At 39.1% G+C, this 25929-nt stretch overlaps 1 protein-coding gene across 1 annotated transcript; it reads right to left on the bottom strand.

The window, feature by feature from the left end:
* Window positions 1–1682: 1682 nt before the first annotated feature.
* Window positions 1683–2624, bottom strand: LOC128647039 (olfactory receptor 1102-like). Its single transcript, XM_053699851.1, has one exon. It carries the CDS (start codon window positions 2622–2624, stop codon window positions 1683–1685), a length of 942 nt encoding a protein of 313 aa, XP_053555826.1.
* Window positions 2625–25929: the final 23305 nt, after the last annotated feature.

Raw genomic sequence — 25929 nt, 5'->3', positions numbered from 1 at the left:
CTGTATAGTAGCCAAAGCACTTTTCCCCTCTTGTATATATAGATTATCTAAACTGAGCTCTATGGAGTAAAATTAGTTAACTAAGGTAACACATAACAATCTATTATACACAGGTGCAGTGAGAGTAAGGGAAAACATTTTTGACGTTAACTTAAACCTCTATATTGTTATCTTTAATAGTCCGTACATAAAAGCATTGGCATAAGTCTATACTTCGCTAATACTAGGCTCTATACAGGACAATAGGTAGATGTGTATATAAAACAGAGAACCAGAGATTACGTTTGTGGGTACATAAGCTCATAAAAGTTGCATCCACTTGCTTCGGCTGTTGGCTCCGCCACCCATATATTGCATCTTTTGATCTATGTAATTCGTATCTATCAAATGTATATTGCATCTTTTGATCTGCCTTGCTGCTCCTTTCAGGCAGGCCAGCTCTTTGCATACAGGCCCACAGATTCTGTAACAGATCTCTCTTGCAGGGGGAGGTACAGCCAGAATGCAGGGTCAGAACCTCTGCAACTGGTATACTCGATTGTGCAAAAGGAAGTAACCTTACCATGGGTCACAGACCGCACGTCTTTGTAATTCTCTGTCTGGGAAATTATATATCTTTCAAATTAGCTATTTATCTATCAAATCTATCTAACTATCAATCGTATCTATCAAATGTATATTGCATCTATTGATCTATGCAATTCATATCTATCAAATGTATATTGCATCTATTGATCTATGCAATTCGTATCTATCAAATGTATATTGCATCTATTGATCGATGTAATTCGTATCTATCAAATGTATATTGCCTCTTTTGATCTATGTAATTTGTATCTATCAAATGTAAATTGCATCTTTTGATCTATGTAATTCGTATCTATCAAATGTATATTGCATCTTTTGATCTATGTAATTGGTATCTATCAAATGTATATTGCATGCATCTATTGATCTATGTAATCTAAGTATCTATCTATCAAATCTATCGATCTCGTGGTTGTGCAAATGGACTGTTTGCGGTTGTTTGGGTGCGTTAAACGGGGAGTTTGGTCTGTCACTGTGAAGCGGGCATAACCCTTACACTACCTGATCGATACAACATCATACCTGATGTTTTAAAGCACGTTATTCCAAACAATTTAGGAATGTTAGGTGATTTAGGCCCTTTAAGGCTTAAAAGCAGACTCTGCATCAACTATGTAATTTTCCATGGGAGTTTTGCCATGGATCCCCTCCGGCATGCCACAGTCCAGGTGTTAGTCCCCTTGAAACAACTTTTCAATCACTATTGTGGCCAGAAAGAGTCCCTGTGGGTTTTAAAATTTGCCTGCCCATTGAAGTCAATGGCGGTTCGGCCGGTTCGCTGGTTCGCGGACATTTGAGGAAGTTTGCGTTCGCCGTTCGCGAACGCAAAATTTTAGGTTTGCGACATCACTACTTGTGCATTGTTTGTGATTACAACTATCCAATAAAACCTACAATGTAAGACTAAAGCACAAGGAAACTGACAGCTTTGGTAAATGATTGTACCATGGAGCAATTGTTTTCCTTTCCCATATTCCAGTTTTTATTTCTTGGCAAAATGTATCTGAACTATTCAGCTAAGATTTAAATACAGTTCTCAGATAATATTTGTCCAATAAGGTACACAAAGCATTTTTTAAAGAATTTTCATCACATTATATACGATTGCAATAAAATATTCTTAATGCTAGGGTTTTCCTAATTACATTTTTCACATCTCTGTTCCTAAGGCTGTATATGAAAGGGTTCAACAAAGGTATTACTAGTGAGTAAAAAACAGATCCGGATAAATCTTGATCTTTATATTTGGAATTTGGTCTTAAATACATGAACAGGATACTCCCATAATATAACAAGACAGATGTAATATGAGAGGAACAAGTGGAGAAAGTTCTGTACCTTACACCAGCAGAACTGATCTTAAAGACAGCACACAAGATGCAGAAGTAAGATACAAGTATGGTCAGGAGGCAACAAATGGTGATAGAGCCAGTGAACATGAATAACAGGATCTCATTGGTAGTTGTTTCTCCACAAGAGAGCTTCAAGAGTGGTTGGATATCACAAAAGAAGTGGTGGATATCAGGCTTGCAGAAGGGAATGCTAAAGGTGGCAATGGTGTGGATGAGAGAGTGAAGAAAGCCTATGATATGTGATACTGCTGCTAGTATAAGGCAGTGCTGGTTGGTCATGATGACTGAATAACTCAGGGGGCTGCATATGGCCACATACCTGTCATAGGCCATAAATAAGAGAAGAAAACATTCTGAGGTCCCAAAAGTCACAGCAAAATACAACTGAGTGGCACATTCTAAAAGTGATATGCTAGATGTCTTCATTAACAAATTGGCTAACATTTTAGGGCTAACAGAAGTAGAGAAACAGGCATCAACTAGGGAGAGATTAAAGAGAAATAAGTACATGGCAACATGAAATTGAGAAGATGTCCATATAATGGCAGCCATACCAATATTACCAAGGATTGTAAGAACATATATAGCTGAAAACAACACAAAGAGAGGGAAATGTAGCTCCTTTCTATCGGTAAAGCCCAAAAGGAAAAATTCAGACACCACAGTCCAGTTCCTTATTTCCATTTCAGATGAGGAGAGAAGTGAAGAGATTAATTTAGTCTTAAAATACTGACAATGTTCAGGATGAGATCATGTGCTAGAAGAAAAGGAAAAGGAAGTTAAAAGCTATGCAATAGCAAATAACTCAAAACAAAATCATGTTCCCATTTTTAATTGTCAAGTCCTAGGACACTATTTGTTATTTAATTGTAAGATAATGAACCCTCATGAAAGAGTAATTTCTCAGATAACTTGATGAAACAGTTATCTGAGAAACATGTTGCTTTTATTATTTTAAATAAACGTAATTTATTTTTATTCATGTTTTTTTGTGGTATAAAACCTAATATTACTGTACATATTAAACCCGCACTGTCTACTTTCTGTTTGTAACTGCAACTTTTGGTTTCCCTTTTACATTTACAACTGGGAAACAGTGGTTTGAATATTATCAATGTGTTTTAGAGGAGTGTTTTAGAGGAGATGTGTTCAGAATATCACGTTACTAAACAGGTTTTAGTGGAGCCGCAATTAGAATCTTACAATACTAAGGTCTAGAGTGGAGCGCAAATTAACGCTCAAGCTTTTTGTGCTTGTCGGGTTGCGCTCTTATTATGAGTTGAAAGTAAACTGTTTTCGCTATTGCACTAACCAGCCTAGAAAAATCCAAGCTTAGAATATTGCATGTGCATTCACGTATTCCCCCAAAGAAATCAATAGAGAAACAAAAAGTGGAAAAATAACACCTCACTCTCACGCAAACACGATTGCATATTCTTATTTGTGCTAACCATACATGAAAATCGGAATATTTTACATCCCAATGTTCTGCACATTACAGAATATGTTCTATTTATTCATAAATACATATTTCTAAATATTCCTGATATTTTTTTGGTACAATATATATCTATACATATATATAGATTATTATATATAGTTATAGATACATACAGATACATATAGGAATATATATTTATTAATACATAGAACATATTCTGCTATGTGCAGAACATTGGAATCTGAAATATTTACAGTAAATACATAGTTAAAACCTTTAGTAAATATGAATATTGCATAAATATGTTTTTACATGTTTTCATCTAATTTAAAGGGACATAAAACCCACATTTTTTTCTTTCATGATTCAGATAGAGCATGTAATTTTAAACAACTTTCTTATTTACTTCAGGGGCCCGATCCGATATAAATCGTCGCCCGCAAAAGCCGGCGACGCCAACATTTGCGCTGGTTTGGTATCACATATACGGTGTAACATAGAAGTTACGTTCGTATATTTCTGCCTTCGGCTGTAGTTTTTTGGCCCATAGACAGGTATACCAAACCTGCGCAGTTTGGTATCCAATATACAGCGTAAGGACTTACGTGGCGAAAATGGAGAAATCTTACTCCATTTTCACCTCGCCACAAATTGCAGGCATAGTAAGCCTTACGCTGAGTATTGGAGCCCCGTAACTCCCTAAACTACCTGCCAAATAAAACCTAACACCTAACGCATGCGCAATGTCTATCAACCGCGATCCCCCGCCGCATCACTAATAAAGTGTTTAACCCCTAAACCGCCGCTCCCGGACCCCGCCGCCACCTACATTAAATGTCTAACCCCCTAATGTGATCCCCCTACACCGCCGCCACATACATTAAAATTATTAACCCCTAATGTAATCCCCCTACACCGCCGCCATCTATATTAAAATTATTGCCCCCTAATGTGAGCCCCCTACACCGCCGCCATCTATTTTAACTATATTACCCCCTAATCTAATCCCCCTACACCTCCGCCACCTATATTAAATGTATTAACCCCTAATCTAATCCCCCTACACCGCCACCACCTATATTAAATGTCTTACCCCCTAAAATACTAAAATGTCCCTACCCTAAACTAAATTAAAAATAGCCCTGAAAAGGGCTTTTTGCATGGCATTGCCCCAAAGTAACCAGCTCTATTACCAGCCCTTAAAAGGGCCTTTTGCGGGGCATTGCCCCAAAGTAACCAGCTCTATTACCAGCCCTTAAAAGGGCCTTTTGCGGGGCATTGTCACATAGTAATCATCTCTTTTGCCTGTAATATAATCCCCCTACACCACCACCACCAATTTAAACTATATTACCCCCTAATATGATCCCCCTACACCGCTGCCACCTATTTAAACTATATTAACCCCTAATGTGAGCCCCCTACACCGCCGCCACCTATATTATATGTACTACCCCCTAATCTGACCGCCTTACACCGTCGCCACCTATATTAAAATTATTAACCCCTAATCTAATCCCCCTATACCGCCGCCACCTATAATAAATTTATTAACCCCTAAAATACTAAAATTTCCCTACCACTAAACCTAAGTCTAACCCTACAAATAGCCCTGAAAAGGGCCTTTTGCGTGGCATTGCCCCAAAGTAACCAGCTCTATTACCAGCCATTAAAAGGGCCTTTTGCGGGGCATTGCCCCAAAGTAACCAGCTCTTTTACCAGCCCTTAAAAGGGCCTTTTGCGGGGCATCGTCACAAAGTAATCAGCTCTTTTACCTGTAATCTAATCCCCCTACACCGCCACCACCTATAATAAATGTATTACCCCCTAATCTAATCCCCCTACACCGCCGCCACCTATATTAAATATATTAACCACTAATCTGACCCCCCTACACCGCCGCCACCTATATTAACTATATTAACCCTAATTATATTAGGGTTAATATAGTTAATATAGTTATTATATTATATATATTATTAATATAGTTAATAATTAATATAGTTATTATATTATATATTAACTATATTAACCCTATCTATCTCTAACACCCCTAACTTAATTATTATTAAAATAAATCTAAATAATATTAATAATATTAACTAAATTATTACTATTTAAATCTAAATACTTACCTATAAAATAAACCCTAAGATAGCTACAATATAATTAATAATTACATTGTAGCTATTTTAGGGTTTATATTTATTTTACAGGTAACTTGGTATTTATTTTAACTAGGTACAATAGCTATTAAATAGTTAATAACTATTTAATAGCTACCTAATTAAAATAATTACCAATTTACCTTTAAAATAAATCCTAACCTAAGTTACAAATACACCTACACTATCAATAAATTAAATAAACTACAAATATCTAAACTAAAATACAATAAAATAATCTATTTAATAGCTACCTACTTAAAATAATTGTTTAATAAGGAAAAGGACAGAAAAAGTAAAGCATATTGGGCACACTTGTTGGGGGTCGAAACCATTACTATAGGTAGTGTGGTGTGTCGTGTATTTGTTAAAACTTAACTTTTATATCAATTTTATTAAAAAAAGGAGTGGAGTTTTCCACCAGTGAGAATAAAACAACAACCAAATAAATAAAAATGTGTCCGAGTGATACTCGGTACGCAAAGGCTCCTCTCCAGTGTGATACAGTGATCAGTCTGTATCACAGAGTCCGGTGGATAGCTTAAACAATAATATGTGAATATCCTCAATTGTACACTCGAACATTCCATTTAGAGTTTCCCCAATAATCCTAATTTTCCATTATTTATATTATAGGGTATTCCCCCAAAAATGTAGGAATATGTGGGTTAATATAAGGGAATATATGACTCTGGTTATATTATTCCACAATTGGTCTAAGCTAATGAAAGCTTGTAAGAAGCGGTTAGCCTATATTTATCCATTTTACTAGAATGAGACTAAACATAGTCTAAATCAATAAAGTGTTTTTATGCTAACTATCGCTTAGGCAAGCAAGCACTAGTAGAATTATAACGGAATAGTTTCCAGAATTTAAATGGTACCACAAGAATTTAACAATAACAATAGCCTAAATATGAGCATATCACTCCAACAAGGTCGGGCTGAAAGCAGCCTAAGTCAGTAACATTACAGGCTAATATTTGTTAAGTTAAATAAGCAAAAGTTTTAAATTCTAAGGTTTAAAGTAGAGGATAAGGTGCCTAAAAGAGGCCAACAATTAGAGCTAAAACAACCGGAGGTAGGAGAGGAGCAGTGCAAACGTCTGACGCGCGTTTCGCAACTGCTTTTTCAGAGGCGTCCGGTCCGACCGCCACACACGGCTTTTAAAGGATCATCAGCCAATCACATGGCCGATTACATTTTTCCAAATCATGTCAACCTATCAGCAGCTATCTTACACCTTTCAGTGTAAGAATAACATATTGGTGTCATCACCAGCTGTGACCTATTGGATAAGGAGGTGTGTCTGCTCCCAGTAACCAATAGATTCTCTGTATCGTGTTTACATTATCATGTCGGTAATTTCTATCTTATATGTTTAACGATCGTTATTGGTTATTTTTGTCAAACATATGATACACAAAGCTGCGTCTGAATTGAATAACGAGAAATACCATATATGTTTTTGTGTGAGTACCAATACAATGTTTCCCGCTATAGCCAGATAAATGATCATTGTATACTTATTTCCGCAAATGGTATTATGCGGTTTTGCTTGTTCTCGTTATGGGTTATATTTTGAATAATGGTTCTAAAGAGAATCTTTAGTTTGCTATTTAATATTTGTAAAGGAGGTGTGTCCGTTCCCAGTAGCCAATAGATTCTATGTATCGTGTTTACACTGTTATGTCAATCATTTCTATCTTATGTATTTTACGGTCGATATTGATTATATTTATCACACATATATTACACAGAGCTGCGTCTGTATTGAGTAACGAAAAATTCTGTATATAGTTCTGTGTGAGTACTTATGCTGTGTCTCCCGTTATAACTAGATGAATGATCATTGTATACTTATTTCTGCAAATGGTGTTATGCGGTTTTACTTGGTCTCGTTATAGGTTACATTTTAACATAATGATTCTAATAGGAATCTCCGGTTTACGATTTAGTATTTATATTTATTGGAAGTATGATAGACATCAGAAAATGAGATATAGCATTATTGCTGTTGATGTGTTATATTGTCGCGAGGGATGGTTCATTTTTAGCCTGTCAGCAATTACCTAACACCTTTCAGTGTAGGAGTGACATATCAGCATCATCCTCAAGTATAACCTATGAGATAAAAGGGTGTGTTTATTTGCCAATATCCATTGGGTCCTATGTGGGACTTTTACATTCTAATGTTAATCATTTCTATCTTATAGGCTTGGTGACAGTTGTCGATTATTGTTATTATACTATCTTAGACAAAGTACTTTTGATGCATAGAGATCAGTAAGTTATGTGATTCTGTGTGAATTCTACTAATCTGTCTTCCATTATGACCAGAGAGGATTTCGTCATAATCATTATTATTTTATATATATATTATACTTAAAATAATTACCAAATTACCTGTAAAATAAATCCTAACCTAAGTTACAAATACACCTACACTATCAATAAATTAATTAAATAAACTACAAATATCTAAACTAAAATACAATTAAATACACTAAACTAAATTACAAAAAAAACCCACTAAATTACAAAAAATAAAAAAAAGATTACAAGAATGTTAAGCTAATTACAGCTGATCTAATCCCCTGATAAAATAACAAAGCCCCCAAAATAAATAAAATTCGTTAACCTAATCTAAATTACAAAAAGTAATCAGCTCTATTACCAGCCCTTAAAAGGGCCTTTTGTGGGGCATTGCTCCAAAGTAATCAGCTCTTTTACCTGTAAAAAAAAAAAGAACAACCACCCCCCCCATTACAACCCACCACCCACATACCCCTACTCTAACCCACCCAATCCCCCCTTAAAAAAAACCTAAGTCTAACCCCCAAGTGCTCCTTACCTGTCCTGAAGACCGGCAGAGAAGGTCCTGTTCCAGGCGGAGAAGTCTTCTTCCAGGCGGTGACCTCTTCTTCTTCCAGGATACAGCCGGCGCGGAGCGGAGGAGTTGAAGACCGATGACCGCGGAGCTGAAGACCGTCCATCTGGAACTGAAGACCGGCGATGCTGGAACTGAAGATCGGCGACGCTGGAACTGAAGACCGGAGCCGGAGCATGGAGGATCCTCTTCATACGATCGCCGCCGTACACTGAATAGGAATTCAAGGTACGCGATTAGAATAGCCAATAGAATTACAGTAGCTCTTATTCTATTGGCTATTCAAATCAGCCAATAGAATTAAAGTAGCTCGCATCCGATTGGCTGATTTGAATTTGAAGGCTCAAATCAGCCAATAGGAATTCAAGGGACGCCATTTTTAATCGCGTACCTTGAATTCCTATTCAGTGTACAGCGGCGATCGTATGAAGAGGATCCTCCACACTCCGGTCTTCCATTCCAGCTTCGCCGATCTTCAGTTCCAGCATCGCCGATCTTCAGTTCCAGATGGACGGTCTTCAGCTCCGCGGTCATCGGTCTTCAACTCCTCCACTCCGCGCCGGCTGAATCCTGGAAGAAGAAGAGGTCGCCGCCTGGAAGAAGACTTCTCCGTCTGGAACAGGACCTTCTCCGCTGGTCTTCAGGACAGGTAAGGAGCACTTGGGGGTTAGACTTAGGTTTTTTTAAGGGGGGATTGGGTGGGTTAGAGTAGGGGTATGTGGGTGGTGGGTTGTAATGGGGGGGTGGTTTTTTTTACAGGTAAAAGAGCTGATTACTTTGGGGCAATGCCCCACAAAAGGCCCTTTTAAGGGCTGGTAATAGAGCTGATTACTTTTTGTAATTTAGATTAGGGTAGGGAATTTTTTTTATTTTGGGGGGTTTTGTTATTTTATTAGGGGGTTTAGATTAGGTGTAATTAGCTTAAAATTCTTGTAATCTTTTTTTTATTTTTTGTAATTTAGTGTTTGTTTTTTTAATTTAGTTTAGTGTATTTAATTGTATTTTAGTTTAGATATTTGTAGTTTATTTAATTAATTTATTGATAGTGTAGGTGTATTTGTAACTTAGGTTAGGATTTATTTTACAGGTAATTTGGTAATTATTTTAACTAGGTAGCTATTAAATAGTTATTAACTATTTAATAGCTATTGTACCTAGTTAAAATAAATACCAAGTTACCTGTAAAATAAATATAAACCCTAAAATAGCTACAATGTATTGTAGCTATCTTAGGGTTTATTTTATAGGTAAGTATTTAGATTTAAATAGGAATAATTTAGTTAATATTATTAATATTATTTAGATTTATTTTAATAATAATTAAGTTAGGGGTGTTAGAGTTAGATAGGGTTAATACACGGCTAGATTTAGAGTTCTGCGGCCAAAGGGGTGCGTTAGCTACGCGTGCATTGTTTCCCCCGCACCTTTTAAATACCGCTGGTATTTAGAGTTGTCAGAAGGGCTGCGTTAGGCTCCAAAAAGGGAGCGTACAGGCATATTTACCGCCACTGCAACTCTAAATACCAGCGGTGCTTACAGATGCGGCCAGCTTCAAAAACGTGCTCGTGCACGATTCCCCCATAGGAAACAATGGGGCAGTTTGAGCTGAAAAAAAACCTAACACCTGCAAAAAAGCAGCGTTCAGCTCCTAACGCAGCCCCATTGTTTCCTATGGGGAAACACTTCCTAAGTCAGCGCCTAACACCCTAACATGTACCCCAAGTCTAAACACCCCTAGCCTTACACTTATTAACCCCTAATCTGCCGCCCCCGCTATCGCTGACCCCTGCATATTTTTTAACCCCTAATCTGCCGCTCTGTACAACTCCGCAACCTACGTTATCCATATGTACCCCTAATCTGCTGCCCCTAACACCGCTGACCCCTATATTATATTTATTAACCCCTAATCTGCCACCCCCAACGTCGCCGCAGCCTACCTACAATTATTAACCCTAATCTGCCGACCGGACCTCACCGCTACTCTAATAAATGTATTAACCCCTAAAGCTAAGTCTAACTCTAACCCTAACACCCCCCTAAATTAAATTTAATTTTATTCTAACAAAATAAAATAAATCTTATTAAATAAATTATTCCTATTTAAAACTAAATACTTACCTGTTAAATAAACCCTAATATAGCTACAATATAAATAATAATTATGTTGTAGCTATTTTAGGATTTATATTTATTTTACATTCAACTTTGTATTTATTTTAACCAGGTACAATAGCTATTAAATAGTTAATAACTATTTAATAGTTACCTAGTTAAAATAATTACAAAATTACCTGTAAAATAAATCCTAACCTAAGTTACAATTAAACCTAACACTACACTATCAATAAATTAATTAAATAAACTATCTACAATTATCTACAATTAAATCAACTAAACTAAATTACAAAAAAAACAAAACACTAAATTACAACAAAAAAAACACTAAATTACAAAAAATAAAAAAGATTACAAGAATTTTATAATCATTACACCTACTCTAAGCCCCCTAAAAAAATTACAAAGCCCCCCCAAAATAAAAAAATGCCCTACCCTATTCTAAAATAAAAATTGTAAAGCTCTTTTACCTTACCAGCCCTTAACAGGGCCTTTTGCACTGCATGCCCCAAAGAAAACAGCTCTTTTGCATTTAAATAAACATACAATACCCCCCCAACATTACAACCCACCACCCACATACCCCTAATCCAACCCAAACACCCCTTAAAAAAACCTAACACTAAGCCCCTGAAGATCTTCCTACCTTATCTTCACCACACCGGGTATCACTGATCCGTCCAGAAGAGGCTCCGAAGTCTTCCTCCTATCCGGCAAGAAGAGGTCCAGAAGAGGGTCCAAAGTCTTCCTCCTATCCGGCAAGAAGAGGACATCCGGACCGGCAAACATCTTCATCCAAGCGGCATCTTCTATATTCTTCCATCCGGCGCAGAGCGGGACCATCTTGAAGCAGCCGACGCGGATCCATCCTCTTCTTCCGGCGACTCCCAACGAATGAAGGTTCCTTTAAGGGACGTCATCCAAGATGGCGTCCCTCGAATTCTGATTGGCTGATAGGATTCTATCAGCCAATCGGAATTAAGGTAGGAAAAATCTGATTGGTTGATTGAATCAGCCAATCAGATTCAAGTTCAATCAGATTGGCTGATCCAATCAGCCAATCAGATTGAGCTTGCATTCTATTGGCTGTTCCGAACTTAGGTTAGGATTTATTTTTTAGGTAATTTTGTAATTATTTTAACTAGGTAACTATTAAATAGTTATTAACTATTTAATAGCTATTGTACCTGGTTAAAATAAATACAAAGTTGCCTGTAAAATAAATATAAATCCTAAAATAGCTACATTATAATTATTATTTATATTGTAGCTATATTAGGGTTTATTTAACAGGTAAGTATTTAGTTTTAAATAGGAATAATTTATTTAATAAGATTTATTTTATTTTGTTAGAATAAAATTAAATTTAACTAAGGGGGGTGTTAGGGTTAGAGTTAGACTTAGCTTTAGGGGTTAATACATTTATTAGAGTAGCGGTGAGGTCCGGTCGGCAGATTAGGGGTTAATAAATGTAGGTAGGTGGCGGCGACGTTGGGGGCGGCAGATTAGGGGTTAATAAATATAATATAGGGGTCAGCGGTGTTAGGGGTACATAGGGATAACGTAGGTTGCGGCGTTGTACGGAGCAGCAGATTAGGGGTTAAAAAAATATGCAGGGGTCAGCGATAGCGAGGGCGGCAGATTAGGGGTTAATAAGTGTAAGGCTAGGGGTGTTTAGACTCGGGGTACATGTTAGGGTGTTAGGTGCAGACTTAGGAAGTGTTTCCCCATATTAAACAATGGGGCTGCGTTAGGAGCTGAACGCTGCTTTTTTGCAGGTGTTAGGTTTTTTTTCAGCTCAAACTGCCCCATTGTTTCCTATGGGGGAATCGTGCACGAGCACGTTTTTGAAGCTGGCCGCGTCCGTAAGCACCGCTGGTATTTAGAGTTGCAGTGGCGGTAAATATGCCTGTACGCTCCCTTTTTGGAGCCTAACGCAGCCCTTCTGACAACTCTAAATACCAGCGGTATTTAAAAGGTGCGGGGGGAAAAAAGCATGCATAGCAGAACTCTAAATCTAGCCGTATATTAATTATTAACTATATTAATAATATATATAATATAACTATATTAACTATATTAACCCTAATATAATTAGGGTTAATATAGTTAATATAGGTGGCGGCATTGTAGGGGGGTCAGATTAGGGGTTAATATATTTAATATAGGTGGCGGCGGTGTAGGGGGATTAGATTAGGGGGTAATACATTTATTATAGGTAGTGGCGGTAGGTGTAGGGGGATTAGATTACAGGTAAAAGAGCTGATTACTTTGTGACAATGCCCCGCAAAAGGCCCTTTTAAGGGCTGGTAAAAGAGCTGGTTACTTTGGGGCAATGCCCTGCAAAAGGCCCTTTTAAGGGCTGGTAATAGAGCTGGTTACTTTGGGGCAATGCCATGCAAAAGGCCCTTTTCAGGGCTATTTGTAGGGTTAGACTTAGGTTTAGTGGTAGGGAAATTTTAGTATTTTAGGGGTTGGCGGTATAGGGGGATTAGATTAGGGGGTTAATAATTTTAATATAGGTGGTGGCGGTGTAGGGGGCTCACATTAGGGGTTAATATAGTTTAAATATGTGGCGGCGGTGTAGGGGGATCATATTAAGGGGTAATATAGTTTAAATAGGTGGTGGCGGTGTAGGGGGATCATATTAGGGGGTAATATAGTTTAAATAGACAATGCCCCGCAAAAGGCCCTTTTAAGGACTGGTAATAGAGCTGGTTACTTTGGGGCAATGCCCTGCAAAAGGCCCTTTTAAGGGCTGGTAATAGAGCTGGTTACTTTGGGGCAATGCCACGCAAAAAGCCCTTTTCAGGGCTATTTTTAATTTAGTTTAGGGTAGGGACATTTTAGTATTTTAGGGGGTAAGACATTTAATATAGGTGGCAGTGGTGTAGGGGGATTAGATTAGGGGTTAATCATTTTAATATAGGTTGCAGCGGTGTAGGGGGATTAGATTAGGGGGTAATATAGTTAAAATAGGTGGCGGCGGTGTAGGGGGCTCACATTAGGGGTTAATATAGTTTAAATAGGTGGCGGCGGTGTAGGGGGATCATATTAGGGGGTAATATAATTTAAATAGGTGGCGGCGGTGTAGGGGGATCATATTAGGGGGTAATATAGTTAATGTAGGTGGCGGCAGGGTAGGGGGCTCACATTAGGGGGTAAAATATTTAATGTAGCTGGCGGCGGTGTAGTGGGGTCAGATTAGGGGGTAAGACATATGTAGCTGGCGGCGGGTCTGGGAGCGGCGGTTTAGGTGTTAATATATTTATTATTAGGAGTGAGAGGGGGGATTGCGGATAGAGGGGTATACGTGTCGGGCTATGTTTGGGAGGCGTGTTAGACAGTACGGGAGATTTTATAACTTAGTCAGTTTTTTATGCGGTGGCAGTTTCTAAAGTGCCGTAAGTCACTGGCGACTCCAGAAAATTTGTACTTACGCAGATTTCTGGACATCGCTAGTTTGTCAGACTTACGACACTTTAGCATCTGACGGCGCTGTATATAAGATAGTTCGAGTTGCGAGCTGAAACTACGGGCGACGCAGGTTTCCACGCTTGCACCGAAACCTGCGCCTTATATCGGATCGCGCCCCTATTATCTAATTTGTGTCATTTTCTTGATATTCTTTGCTGACAAGCATATCTAGATAGGCGCAGCAGCTGCTGAATGGGTGCTGCACATAGATGCTTCATGTGATTGGCTCACACATGTGCATTGCTATTTCTTAACCAAAGGATATCTCAAGAATGAAGCAATTTAGATAATAGAAATAAATTGGAATGCTGTTTAAAATTGTATTCTTGCTTTGAATCATGAAAGAAAATTTTTGTATTTAGTGTCCCTTTAAGGCAAAAGGGCTCCAATGTACTTTTATATATGTCTTTTATGTCTATATATGTGTACATATGTAATCATTTGATTATATGTGTATATGTGTCTGTAAATACATATATACACATATAAATACATAAATACATATGTAATATGTACACACATATATATATATATATATATATATATACGAAGAGAGAAGCGCTCTACCAGGAACGAACAACAGCTCAGTGGCTTGTTCTATGGCGATTTACCACCCGGAAGCAGCCTCTTTTAGACCAGTGTGCTTTTCACAGAAGAAAACTTTCCTGAAGTATATCAGTCTGATCCCGCCAAGTAAGGTCAGTCCAGCCCCGAAATACCAGGCAATTCTCCTCTGAACAAGGAACATGACAACCCCAGACGATCGTTTCGGCCTCCTATGGGCCTCGTCAGTGAGGTGCAGCCACATTCCTCTAAGCACACTGGGCAAGGAGTCCACGTCTGGTTTCCCCCATCACCCATAGGGAGACTTCCCCAGGGTCATAATAATTTGCATACGAAGAGAGAAGCGCTCTACCAGGAACGAACAACAGCTCAGTGGCTTGTTCTATGGCGATTTACCACCCGGAAGCAGCCTCTTTTAGACCAGTGTGCTTTTCACAGAAGAAAACTTTCCTGAAGTATATCAGTCTGATCCCGCCAAGTAAGGTCAGTCCAGCCCCGAAATACCAGGCAATTCTCCTCTGAACAAGGAACATGACAACCCCAGACGATCGTTTCGGCCTCCTATGGGCCTCGTCAGTGAGGTGCAGCCACATTCCTCTAAGCACACTGGGCAAGGAGTCCACGTCTGGTTTCCCCCATCACCCATAGGGAGACTTCCCCAGGGTCATAATAATTTGCATACGAAGAGAGAAGCGCTCTACCAGGAACGAACAACAGCTCAGTGGCTTGTTCTATGGCGATTTACCACCCGGAAGCAGCCTCTTTTAGACCAGTGTGCTTTTCACAGAAGAAAACTTTCCTGAAGTATATCAGTCTGATCCCGCCAAGTAAGGTCAGTCCAGCCCCGAAATACCAGGGAATTCTCCTCTGAACAAGGAACATGACAACCCCAGACGATCAGACTGATATACTTCAGGAAAGTTTTCTTCTGTGAAAAGCACACTGGTCTAAAAGAGGCTGCTTCCGGGTGGTAAATCGCCATAGAACAAGCCACTGAGCTGTTGTTCGTTCCTGGTAGAGCACTTCTCTCTTTGTATGCAAATTATTATGGCCCTTGGGAAGTCTCCCTATGAGTGATGGGGGAAACCAGACGTGGACTCCTTGCCCAGTGTGCTTAGAGGAATGTGGCTGCACCTCACTGACGAGGCCCATAGGAGGCCGAAACGATCGTCTGGGGTTGTCATGTTCCTTGTTCAGAGGAGAATTGCCTGGTATTTCGGGGCTGGACTGACCTTACTTGGCGGGATCAGACTGATATACTTCAGGAAAGTTTTCTTCTGTGAAAAGCACACTGGTCTAAAAGAGGCTGCTTCCGGGTGGTAAATCGCCATAGAACAAGCCACTGAGCTGTTGTTCGTTCCTGGTAGAGCACTTCTCTCTTTGTATGCAAATTATTATGACCCTTGGGAAGTCTCCCTATGGGTGATGGGGGAAACCAGACGTGGACTCCTTGCCCAGTGTGCTTAGAGGAATGTGGCTGCACCTCACTGACGAGGCCCATAGGAGGCCGAAACGATCGTCTGGGGTTGTCATGTTCCTTGTTCAGAGGAGAATTGCCTGGTATTTCGGGGCTGGACTGACCTTACTTGGCGGGATCAGACTGATATACTTCAGGAAAGTTTTCTTCTGTGAAAACCACACTGGTCTAAAAGAGGCTGCTTCCGGGTGGTAAATCGCCATAGAACAAGCCACTGAGCTGTTGTTCGTTCCTGGTAGAGCACTTCTCTCTTTGTATGCAAATTATTATGACCCTTGGGAAGTCTCCCTATGGGTGATGGGGGAAACCAGACGTGGACTCCTTGCCCAGTGTGCTTAGAGGAATGTGGCTGCACCTCACTGACGAGGCCCATAGGAGGCCGAAACGATCGTCTGGGGTTGTCATGTTCCTTGTTCAGAGGAGAATTGCCTGGTATTTCGGGGCTGGACTGACCTTACTTGGCGGGATCAGACTGATATACTTCAGGAAAGTTTTCTTCTGTGAAAAGCACACTGGTCTAAAAGAGGCTGCTTCCGGGTGGTAAATCGCCATAGAACAAGCCACTGAGCTGTTGTTCGTTCCTGGTAGAGCACTTCTCTCTTTGTATGCAAATTATTATGACCCTTGGGAAGTCTCCCTATGGGTGATGGGGGAAACCAGACGTGGACTCCTTGCCCAGTGTGCTTAGAGGAATGTGGCTGCACCTCACTGACGAGGCCCATAGGAGGCCGAAACGATCGTCTGGGGTTGTCATGTTCCTTGTTCAGAGGAGAATTGCCTGGTATTTCGGGGCTGGACTGACCTTACTTGGCGGGATCAGACTGATATACTTCAGGAAAGTTTTCTTCTGTGAAAAGCACACTGGTCTAAAAGAGGCTGCTTCCGGGTGGTAAATCGCCATAGAACAAGCCACTGAGCTGTTGTTCGTTCCTGGTAGAGCACTTCTCTCTTTGTATGCAAATTATTATGACCCTTGGGAAGTCTCCCTATGGGTGATGGGGGAAACCAGACGTGGACTCCTTGCCCAGTGTGCTTAGAGGAATGTGGCTGCACCTCACTGACGAGGCCCATAGGAGGCCGAAACGATCGTCTGGGGTTGTCATGTTCCTTGTTCAGAGGAGAATTGCCTGGTATTTCGGGGCTGGACTGACCTTACTTGGCGGGATCAGACTGATATACTTCAGGAAAGTTTTCTTCTGTGAAAAGCACACTGGTCTAAAAGAGGCTGCTTCCGGGTGGTAAATCGCCATAGAACAAGCCACTGAGCTGTTGTTCGTTCCTGGTAGAGCACTTCTCTCTTTGTATGCAAATTATTATGACCCTTGGGAAGTCTCCCTATGGGTGATGGGGGAAACCAGACGTGGACTCCTTGCCCAGTGTGCTTAGAGGAATGTGGCTGCACCTCACTGACGAGGCCCATAGGAGGCCGAAACGATCGTCTGGGGTTGTCATGTTCCTTGTTCAGAGGAGAATTGCCTGGTATTTCGGGGCTGGACTGACCTTACTTGGCGGGATCAGACTGATATACTTCAGGAAAGTTTTCTTCTGTGAAAAGCACACTGGTCTAAAAGAGGCTGCTTCCGGGTGGTAAATCGCCATAGAACAAGCCACTGAGCTGTTGTTCGTTCCTGGTAGAGCACTTCTCTCTTTGTATGCAAATTATTATGACCCTTGGGAAGTCTCCCTATGGGTGATGGGGGAAACCAGACGTGGACTCCTTGCCCAGTGTGCTTAGAGGAATGTGGCTGCACCTCACTGACGAGGCCCATAGGAGGCCGAAACGATCGTCTGGGGTTGTCATGTTCCTTGTTCAGAGGAGAATTGCCTGGTATTTCGGGGCTGGACTGACCTTACTTGGCGGGATCAGACTGATATACTTCAGGAAAGTTTTCTTCTGTGAAAAGCACACTGGTCTAAAAGAGGCTGCTTCCGGGTGGTAAATCGCCATAGAACAAGCCACTGAGCTGTTGTTCGTTCCTGGTAGAGCACTTCTCTCTTTGTATGCAAATTATTATGACCCTTGGGAAGTCTCCCTATGGGTGATGGGGGAAACCAGACGTGGACTCCTTGCCCAGTGTGCTTAGAGGAATGTGGCTGCACCTCACTGACGAGGCCCATAGGAGGCCGAAACGATCGTCTGGGGTTGTCATGTTCCTTGTTCAGAGGAGAATTGCCTGGTATTTCGGGGCTGGACTGACCTTACTTGGCGGGATCAGACTGATATACTTCAGGAAAGTTTTCTTCTGTGAAAAGCACACTGGTCTAAAAGAGGCTGCTTCCGGGTGGTAAATCGCCATAGAACAAGCCACTGAGCTGTTGTTCGTTCCTGGTAGAGCACTTCTCTCTTTGTATATATATATATATATATATATACATACATATCCATCTTTAGATATGTATATGTATGTACTGTATATCTATGTTAAAGCCCTTTGCCTGCTTTATTTTTAAACACCTGAGATCTCATATCTTTGAGCCTTTAAAACTTTTGTGTTCAATATTTTTTTTTAATAATTTTTACTAGATTGTGTTATTTTGAGTGTAAGTGTGCTTTGTATTGTATTTTTTATGTGTTTTGTGCAACTTCTATGTTTTGCAAAACAGTTAACCAGAGCTCTGAAGTCACGGTAATCATTCTAGTGTGAGCGCAATCGCGTTTAATCCTAATATGAGCTGTAACCACTTATCGCTCAGGCACAAACCTTTGTGCTCCACTCGTAATCTAGCCCTAAATGTGTTTTAGTGGAGCTGTGCTTCATTTGCTCCCAAGATTTTTAAATCACGACTTGCACTAGACGATCACTGCTGCTGGTTTAGCGATGAAGTACTATTTAGCCAGTGGTGACAAATACTATATACAAATACTGAAAACTACCTTCTAGACTTGAGTTCCTGATTAGAAGTGAAGACGCACATAACATCTAGACGTAACATGGGTTGTACCAGCTTCTTCTGTAACAAAAATATGAATTGTTCTCTTCTAATTTTTAATTGTTAATTTTAATTGAACCATACAAGTATAAAATCTTAAATTTGCTGTTTTGGCAAGGTGAACTGATGCTAAGGGTAGGCTTACCATAATTTTTAGAGGTGAAACTGGGACCACCTGGTGCGGTGCCAGTGGGGGTGTGGTCAGGAGCGTGGTCAAGGGGGCGTGGCAATTACCGGTCCTTTTAAAGTAGTAGCTTTTATGTGTGTAATGTTTCGTGGATACTCTACCCTTCCTCAGTCAAACAAGTGAATCACACAGTTTAAATAGACCATAACACCACCCCCTAGTGAAAAAAGCACCATTACGTTGTCATGGCAAATAAATCATTAATCTAAATCTCAGAATCTAAATAATGCCAAACATCAAGCATAATTATCACTTTCATAATTATCAATTTCACAATTTAATATCTGCAGTGTAATATGTGTTTTATGTGTCTAATTAAGGAACAGAGCCAAATACAGATAAGGCATAAATACAACATTGAATGAAAGTAAAAAAGAAACACGTACCTGCTAAAGCTGTTTAAGACGCTACTCTATACCATAATGCAGGAAGATTATAGCCAAAATGCTATCCTGCATGAAGTAAAGCCAAAAATCCTGCCTGTCTGCACTTCCTAGTCATACCCATATGATTCCCCTAAAGGTGTATCACCGGCAATGTCACCAGGGGTCGGGGGGTGTTAAATTCTTAGAAAATAAACCAAGTAGTACTACAAAATTAAAAAAACCCTATGCTGCTCACTCAGCCTGTATTACTAAATTTTGAAGGACATGAACGTTAAGCTAAGCAGAGCTGTATGTTACAAAGTACCAGCATCCAACTATGCTGGAGAGCCACAGTCCAGTCATTTTGAATAATGTGTCCGGGTTTCAGGTGGTCTGAAACCCGGACACATGATTTTAAACCTGGAGGTGGCAACCCTACTGGGACAGAATGAACAACTGGGTGGGACACTGGGACAGCGCCTCCAAACCAGGACAATGCCAGTAAAAGTGGGACTTCTGGTAAGCCTAGCTAAGGGGCCTGTTTATTAATGTGCGAGCGGACATGATCCGATATTGCAGATCATGTCCGCCGCACATCGATAAATGCAGACAGCATACGCTCTCTGCATTTATCATTGCACCAGCAGTTCTTGTGAACTGCTGGTGCAACGCCTCCCCCTGCAGATTTGCAGCCAATCGACCGCTATCAGGGGATGTCAATCAACCCGATCGTATTGGATCAGGTTGATTTCCGGCAATGTCTTTCCGCCGCCTCAGAGCAGGCGGACATGTTATGGGGCAGCGTTCTTTAGACCGCTGCTTCATAACTTGTGTTTTCTGATGAGCCTGAAGGCTCGTCAGTAACATGGGTCTTCAAGCTCAATACAGAGCTTGATAAATATGCCCCTAAATGTGAGACAATAAACTGAGTGTTTGAAATATTTAGGAAATAATGTCTCTGTGTCGCTATTTACTATGTACACCATGGAAAATGACAGAAACATTATTTATTTTTATTTATTTTTAAATTTCATATGATGGCATTTTCTCATATTATGATATTTCTGCAAACTAAAGTTAATTTCTGAAAATGTTTGTGTGTATTTTAATCCTTTTCTTCTTTGAAGGTTAAAAAAAACTGCACACTATGGGGTATATTAATTAATGTGCGAGCGGACATGATATGATGTAACGTATCATGTCCGCTGCACATCGATAAATGCCGACAGCATACGCCGCCCCCTACAGATTTGCGGCCAATACAGGGAGTATCAATCAACCTGATCATATTCAATCTGGTTGATTTCTGTCCGCCGCCTCAAAGCTTTCTGAAAACTAGAACGCTTTTGCTAAATGCCCGGATAAAATCAACTGATGGTCAACTACAAATCCAAAGATGCGCCACTTGTAATCTGCCCTAGTGAACATAAACAAGAAAAATCTTAGCACCTACATAATTTTACTGTTACTTATAGTGACAATTATGACAGGGTTTTTCTTATACAACATATTGCGTGATAAAATGATCACTTTAAATCGCTCTTTACTTTATATAGTTCCAGGTTTAAGCCACTAAAATTAAATGAAAAAAGAAACAATTTCTATAAAAAGTGTTTGTTTAATACTGTCTTAATCTTATAATTGTACTGAGCAGCAATAATGTATTTGGATATAGATGTCATCTTTTTATGACATGCTACCATGGTGACAACATTTTTTATAAATTGAAGTATTTCAGTAAGTTGGTTGCTTATCAAATAATGCCGCTCAGATCTTTGCCATGAGGGTTGCATTAACACTCTTTCATCAATAATATCCATAAATGTCAGCCTCCTAACATATTAGTAACTGAGCCACCACTAAGGGCTAGATTACAAGTGGCACACTATTTAGCGATCCCACTCAAGCATTAACTTTGATAGAAATTAACTAATTAAGTAAAATTTTTGCGGCCGAAAAAAACCTAAGTGTAAAAATGTGAAATTCTCCCCGTAAACGTATTCTCCCCGTAGACTTCAATGGAAACTGAAAAAAAATTTACACCTAAAGTCGCACACTAACCGAACTGAGCTATTAATATTGTACATTCCAATCTTCTTCACATTAAATAAATGTAATGTATATATTTATATATATATATATATATCTGTATGTATTCCTATACTTGTATATAATTATGTAGATATATAGGTTTAGGCATATATTAAATAAATATATTCAGATCTTTACATAAATATATATAGAAATGTAAATATTACATTTATTTCTATGTAAAGAACACTGGAACGTACAATATGCAAATTGGGCTTCTGGTTTAGTGCTGTAGGTCTAACGCAGTGTCGGGTTAGTGCCCTTTATGACAGTTATCTTAAGGCATGTTATGTAGATATTAAATATAATAATAATGTAAAAAATATTAATAATAATTATTAAAAAATATTAAAGAGGTTCTAAAATGTTGTAATTATTATTAATATATTTTTACATTATTTTTATAATTAATATTTACATAATTCACCTTAAGATAACTGTCTTCAAATGTGCTAACCCGACACTGCGGTAAACCTAAAGCTCTAAACCCAAATCACGATTTCACATTCACATAGAAGAAAATGTTGCATCAACTTATATATATATATATATAAATATATATCTATACCTGTATATCTATAGGAATATATACAGTATATATATATATATAACTATATACATAGTACATATATATATATATATATATATATATATATATATATATATATATATATATACTGTGTAATAGTTAAAGAAAAGTTCAAAGACTGTATGTGAAATATTTAATACTGTCCCAAAGAGAGAACAAACATCATATCCTGTTGCAGTCCCTTATATACAGTATATTCACGGTGGATCCAATCCACTAATGAGCGTGACACTGAAATACAGTCCCAGGTGAAGGGATACTAACACAGGTTCTAAATATACTAGTAATGCCATACCTACAAATACAGTGATGACTACCAATACAGGAGAAGACAGACAAGTCTTTGAGCAGGTTTTTTACAAACCCCTGGTCAAAACTGGTTTAGGACAGGAGAGACAGGAGAGATATCCTCTGAGGGGGAACAGAACTACAAAATATAAATGAATAGTGTGATAAATAATGTGGTAAATCATTCCTTTGTTGGATTAAACTTTGCACCTACATGCACCTTTAATTTGTTCCAAACTATGACAGATATTAACAAACTTATCAGAAATCTAACTTTAAAGAAACATTTTAGTGGCACTGAGCAGGCATCCTTAGAGACTAACAGGGCAGGTTCTACATTATCAGAGTAAATATGTATACCCCTAGTTTTTAAGGAGGCATCTGATATTGCTACTTATGAATAACTGAGAAGTCAGAGTGTAACTGAGGTTACAACGGATGTAGTAACCAGTTTGAAGGGATACAAAAAGGCATCAGAATTTTACCCTGTACAGAGTTGGGGTGTGACCCTTGAAACCTTTTACAAAAGGATTGAAGATGTTCTAACTGAATCAGAAATAGTAGCAGTAGCAACACACATAAGAGACAGAACCTATCTAAAAAAGAGAAAGAGGCCTTATTTGAACTAAAGAAATATAGAGATATAGTCATCCGCTCAGTGGATAAGGGGGGCTCCATAGTTATCATGAATCAGGAAGATTACGTTAGTGAAGCACTCAGACAGTTGCAGAACATAACAAACTATCAATGCCTCCAAAAATATCCCACAATAGCCTTTCAAAAAGACCTTGTGTCCCTTCTGGATGTTGGACTGGAGGATGGGCACATTGACAGATCCATTTATGATTATCTGTTCATTGAATATCCTGTGGTGCCCATCTTCCATCATCTCCCGAAGGTACCCAAGTCAATTGTAAACGTACAAGGCCATCCGATAGTAAGCGGAATAGGCTCTATGTCTGAACACCTTTCTGAATGGCTAGATTCCATTTTACACCCCTTTGTAGTCTCCCTACAAAGTTATTTAAAGGATACTAAGGATCTTATTAACCTGTTAGAATCTGTTTGCTGGGACAAAAATAACCTTTGGTTAACAGTTGATGTAGTGGGCGGCATTGTATTCGTCAATCCCTCACGAACAGGGGCTAGCAACTATATAATTCTTCTTGAGAAATGTTTCCAACTTTTCCAATGATCTTGTGGAATATATATTGAGTGTAACCAGATTTCTTCTCACTCATAATTATTTTAGATTTAATGACCAGTTCTATCTCCAGAGATGTGGGACAGCGATGGGGGCGAATTTTGCCCCCTCCTACGCGAACTTGTACATGGGTTGTTGGGAGCTCGCACATCTATGGAGATAGAAATACTTACAAAGAGAATATTGCCTTTTACAGGTGGTATATTGATGATCTGCTTATACTTTGGCAGGGGGATGTGCAATCAGTGGAAGGTTTTGTACATTATCTGAACAATAACAAAGCTAGTTTGCAATTCACATTTGAGCAACACAATGTATCTATCAACTATCTGGATCTCACATTAACTGGTTGGGATAATAGGCAGATAACAAGTGACCTATATAGAAAAGCAATTACCAAAAATACCCTCCTTCATGCCAAAAGCTGCCATCCCAAGCATGTACCATTTGCGGTTGCAAATCAGATTAAAAAGAAATTGCACTGAAGAGGCTGTCTATAAGAGACAGTGTACAGACATGCAAAATAGATTACTGTCTAGAGAGTATCCAAAAGGTGTGATGGATAGGGCACAAACTCAGTTAGATCACATTGATAGAACCTCTCTACTCAAAGATACCAAGAACACCAAAACAGATTAAGATAGGATTGGTCAAGATCAGGTAACTTTTGTTACAGAATATAGTGAGGAGTATAATGATATCTGTAAGATAGTAAAGAAACACTTTTGTTTGCTTGCAGCAGATGACAAACTCACTGATTGCGTAGAAAAAAGGCTTCGCTGTTCGTATAGAAGGAGCAGAATTATAGGCAATTATTTTTCATCTTTCTGAGTTGCCAACCTTATCCCAACCTAGTCAGAGTTCTTGGCTTAGACATAGGGGGATGTACAAGTGTGGGAGAGCAATATGTAGACGTAAACACGAGGATTAGAAATCATCTGTCCACTATTAAAATTGTGGAAGCCTTAACACCTCTGGTGAAACATTTTGAAAATATCCACAATAAGATTAACAATACTCTAAGGTGGCAAGCTATAGAATGGATAAAAAACTCCCTCTAGAGGGTTTTTAGACTCCAAACCAGAGTTCCTGCAAGACTCAACTCTGAGTATGATTTGATTAATTATTGGAAGTGATTGACACTTACAGTTTTTTGATATCCCCTTTTCGATACAAGGCTATTAAGTACTGTATCTATAAATACATGCAGTTATAATACCCATATTGCATTTATGTATAGTCAGTCAATATGCATATTAAACACCTACATGTATGATAAGAGGTATAATTGCCTTTAAAATACTGAGGATGTTGATTTTACCCTATCATTCAATCTATACATATATGTGTGTACTTTAGTTATGTTGCATAGTGCAACATTATGCATATGTTTATTTGGGAAATCATTGTGTAATTTTGTACAGCTTTTGTATAGCTTCTGTGACATTTTATATAGCTTTTTTACAGCTTTAATATTAACAACATACATATTAATATTTTTCTTTCTTGTATGTACCCCCTATTGCATATTCTCTATTTCTCTCTTTCTGTCAGACCATAGATATCATGCGGCTAGATTATGAGTTTTGCGGTAAGAGGGGTGCGTTGCTAACTTGCACTTTATTCTCACCGCTCACTTTACTACAGTGTTGGTATTACAGGTTTTTATAAACCTGGCGTTAACAGGCAAGAAGTGAGCGTAGAGCAAAATTGTGCTCCATACCGCACTCCAATACCAGTGCTGCTTAAGTCAGCGGTGAACTTGTTGTACATGCTTGTGCACGATTTCCCCATAGACATCAATGGGGAGAGCCGGCTGAGAAAAAGTCTAACACCTGCAAAAAAGCAGCGTTTAGCTCAGTATCGCAGCCCCATTGATTCCTATGGGGAAACACATTTTATGTTTACACCTAACACCCTAACATGAACCCTAAGTCTAAACACCCCTAATCTTACACTTATTAACCCCTAATCTGCCGCCCCCGACATCGCCGACACCTACATCATATTTATTAACCCCTAATCTGCCGCTTCGGACATCGCCGCCACTATAATAAACATATTAACCCCTAAACCACCGCACTCCCGCCTCGCAAACACTAGTTAAATATTATTAACCCCTAATCAACCGCCCCTAACATCGCCGCCACCTACCTACATTTATTAACCCCTAATCTGCCGCACCCAACGTTGCCGCCACTA

The sequence above is a fragment of the Bombina bombina genome, chromosome 2, assembly GCF_027579735.1.
Source record: "Bombina bombina isolate aBomBom1 chromosome 2, aBomBom1.pri, whole genome shotgun sequence".
Lineage (NCBI taxonomy): Eukaryota > Metazoa > Chordata > Amphibia > Anura > Bombinatoridae > Bombina > Bombina bombina.
The sequence above is the reverse complement of the archived record's forward strand: the minus strand, read 5'-3'. Positions and strand labels throughout refer to the sequence as shown.

Excerpts from the sequence above, each read along its gene's own strand:
- LOC128647039 (XM_053699851.1), bottom strand. The coding sequence starts at position 2,624 with ATGGAAATAAGGAACTGGACTGTGGTGTCTGAATTTTTCCTTTTGGGC.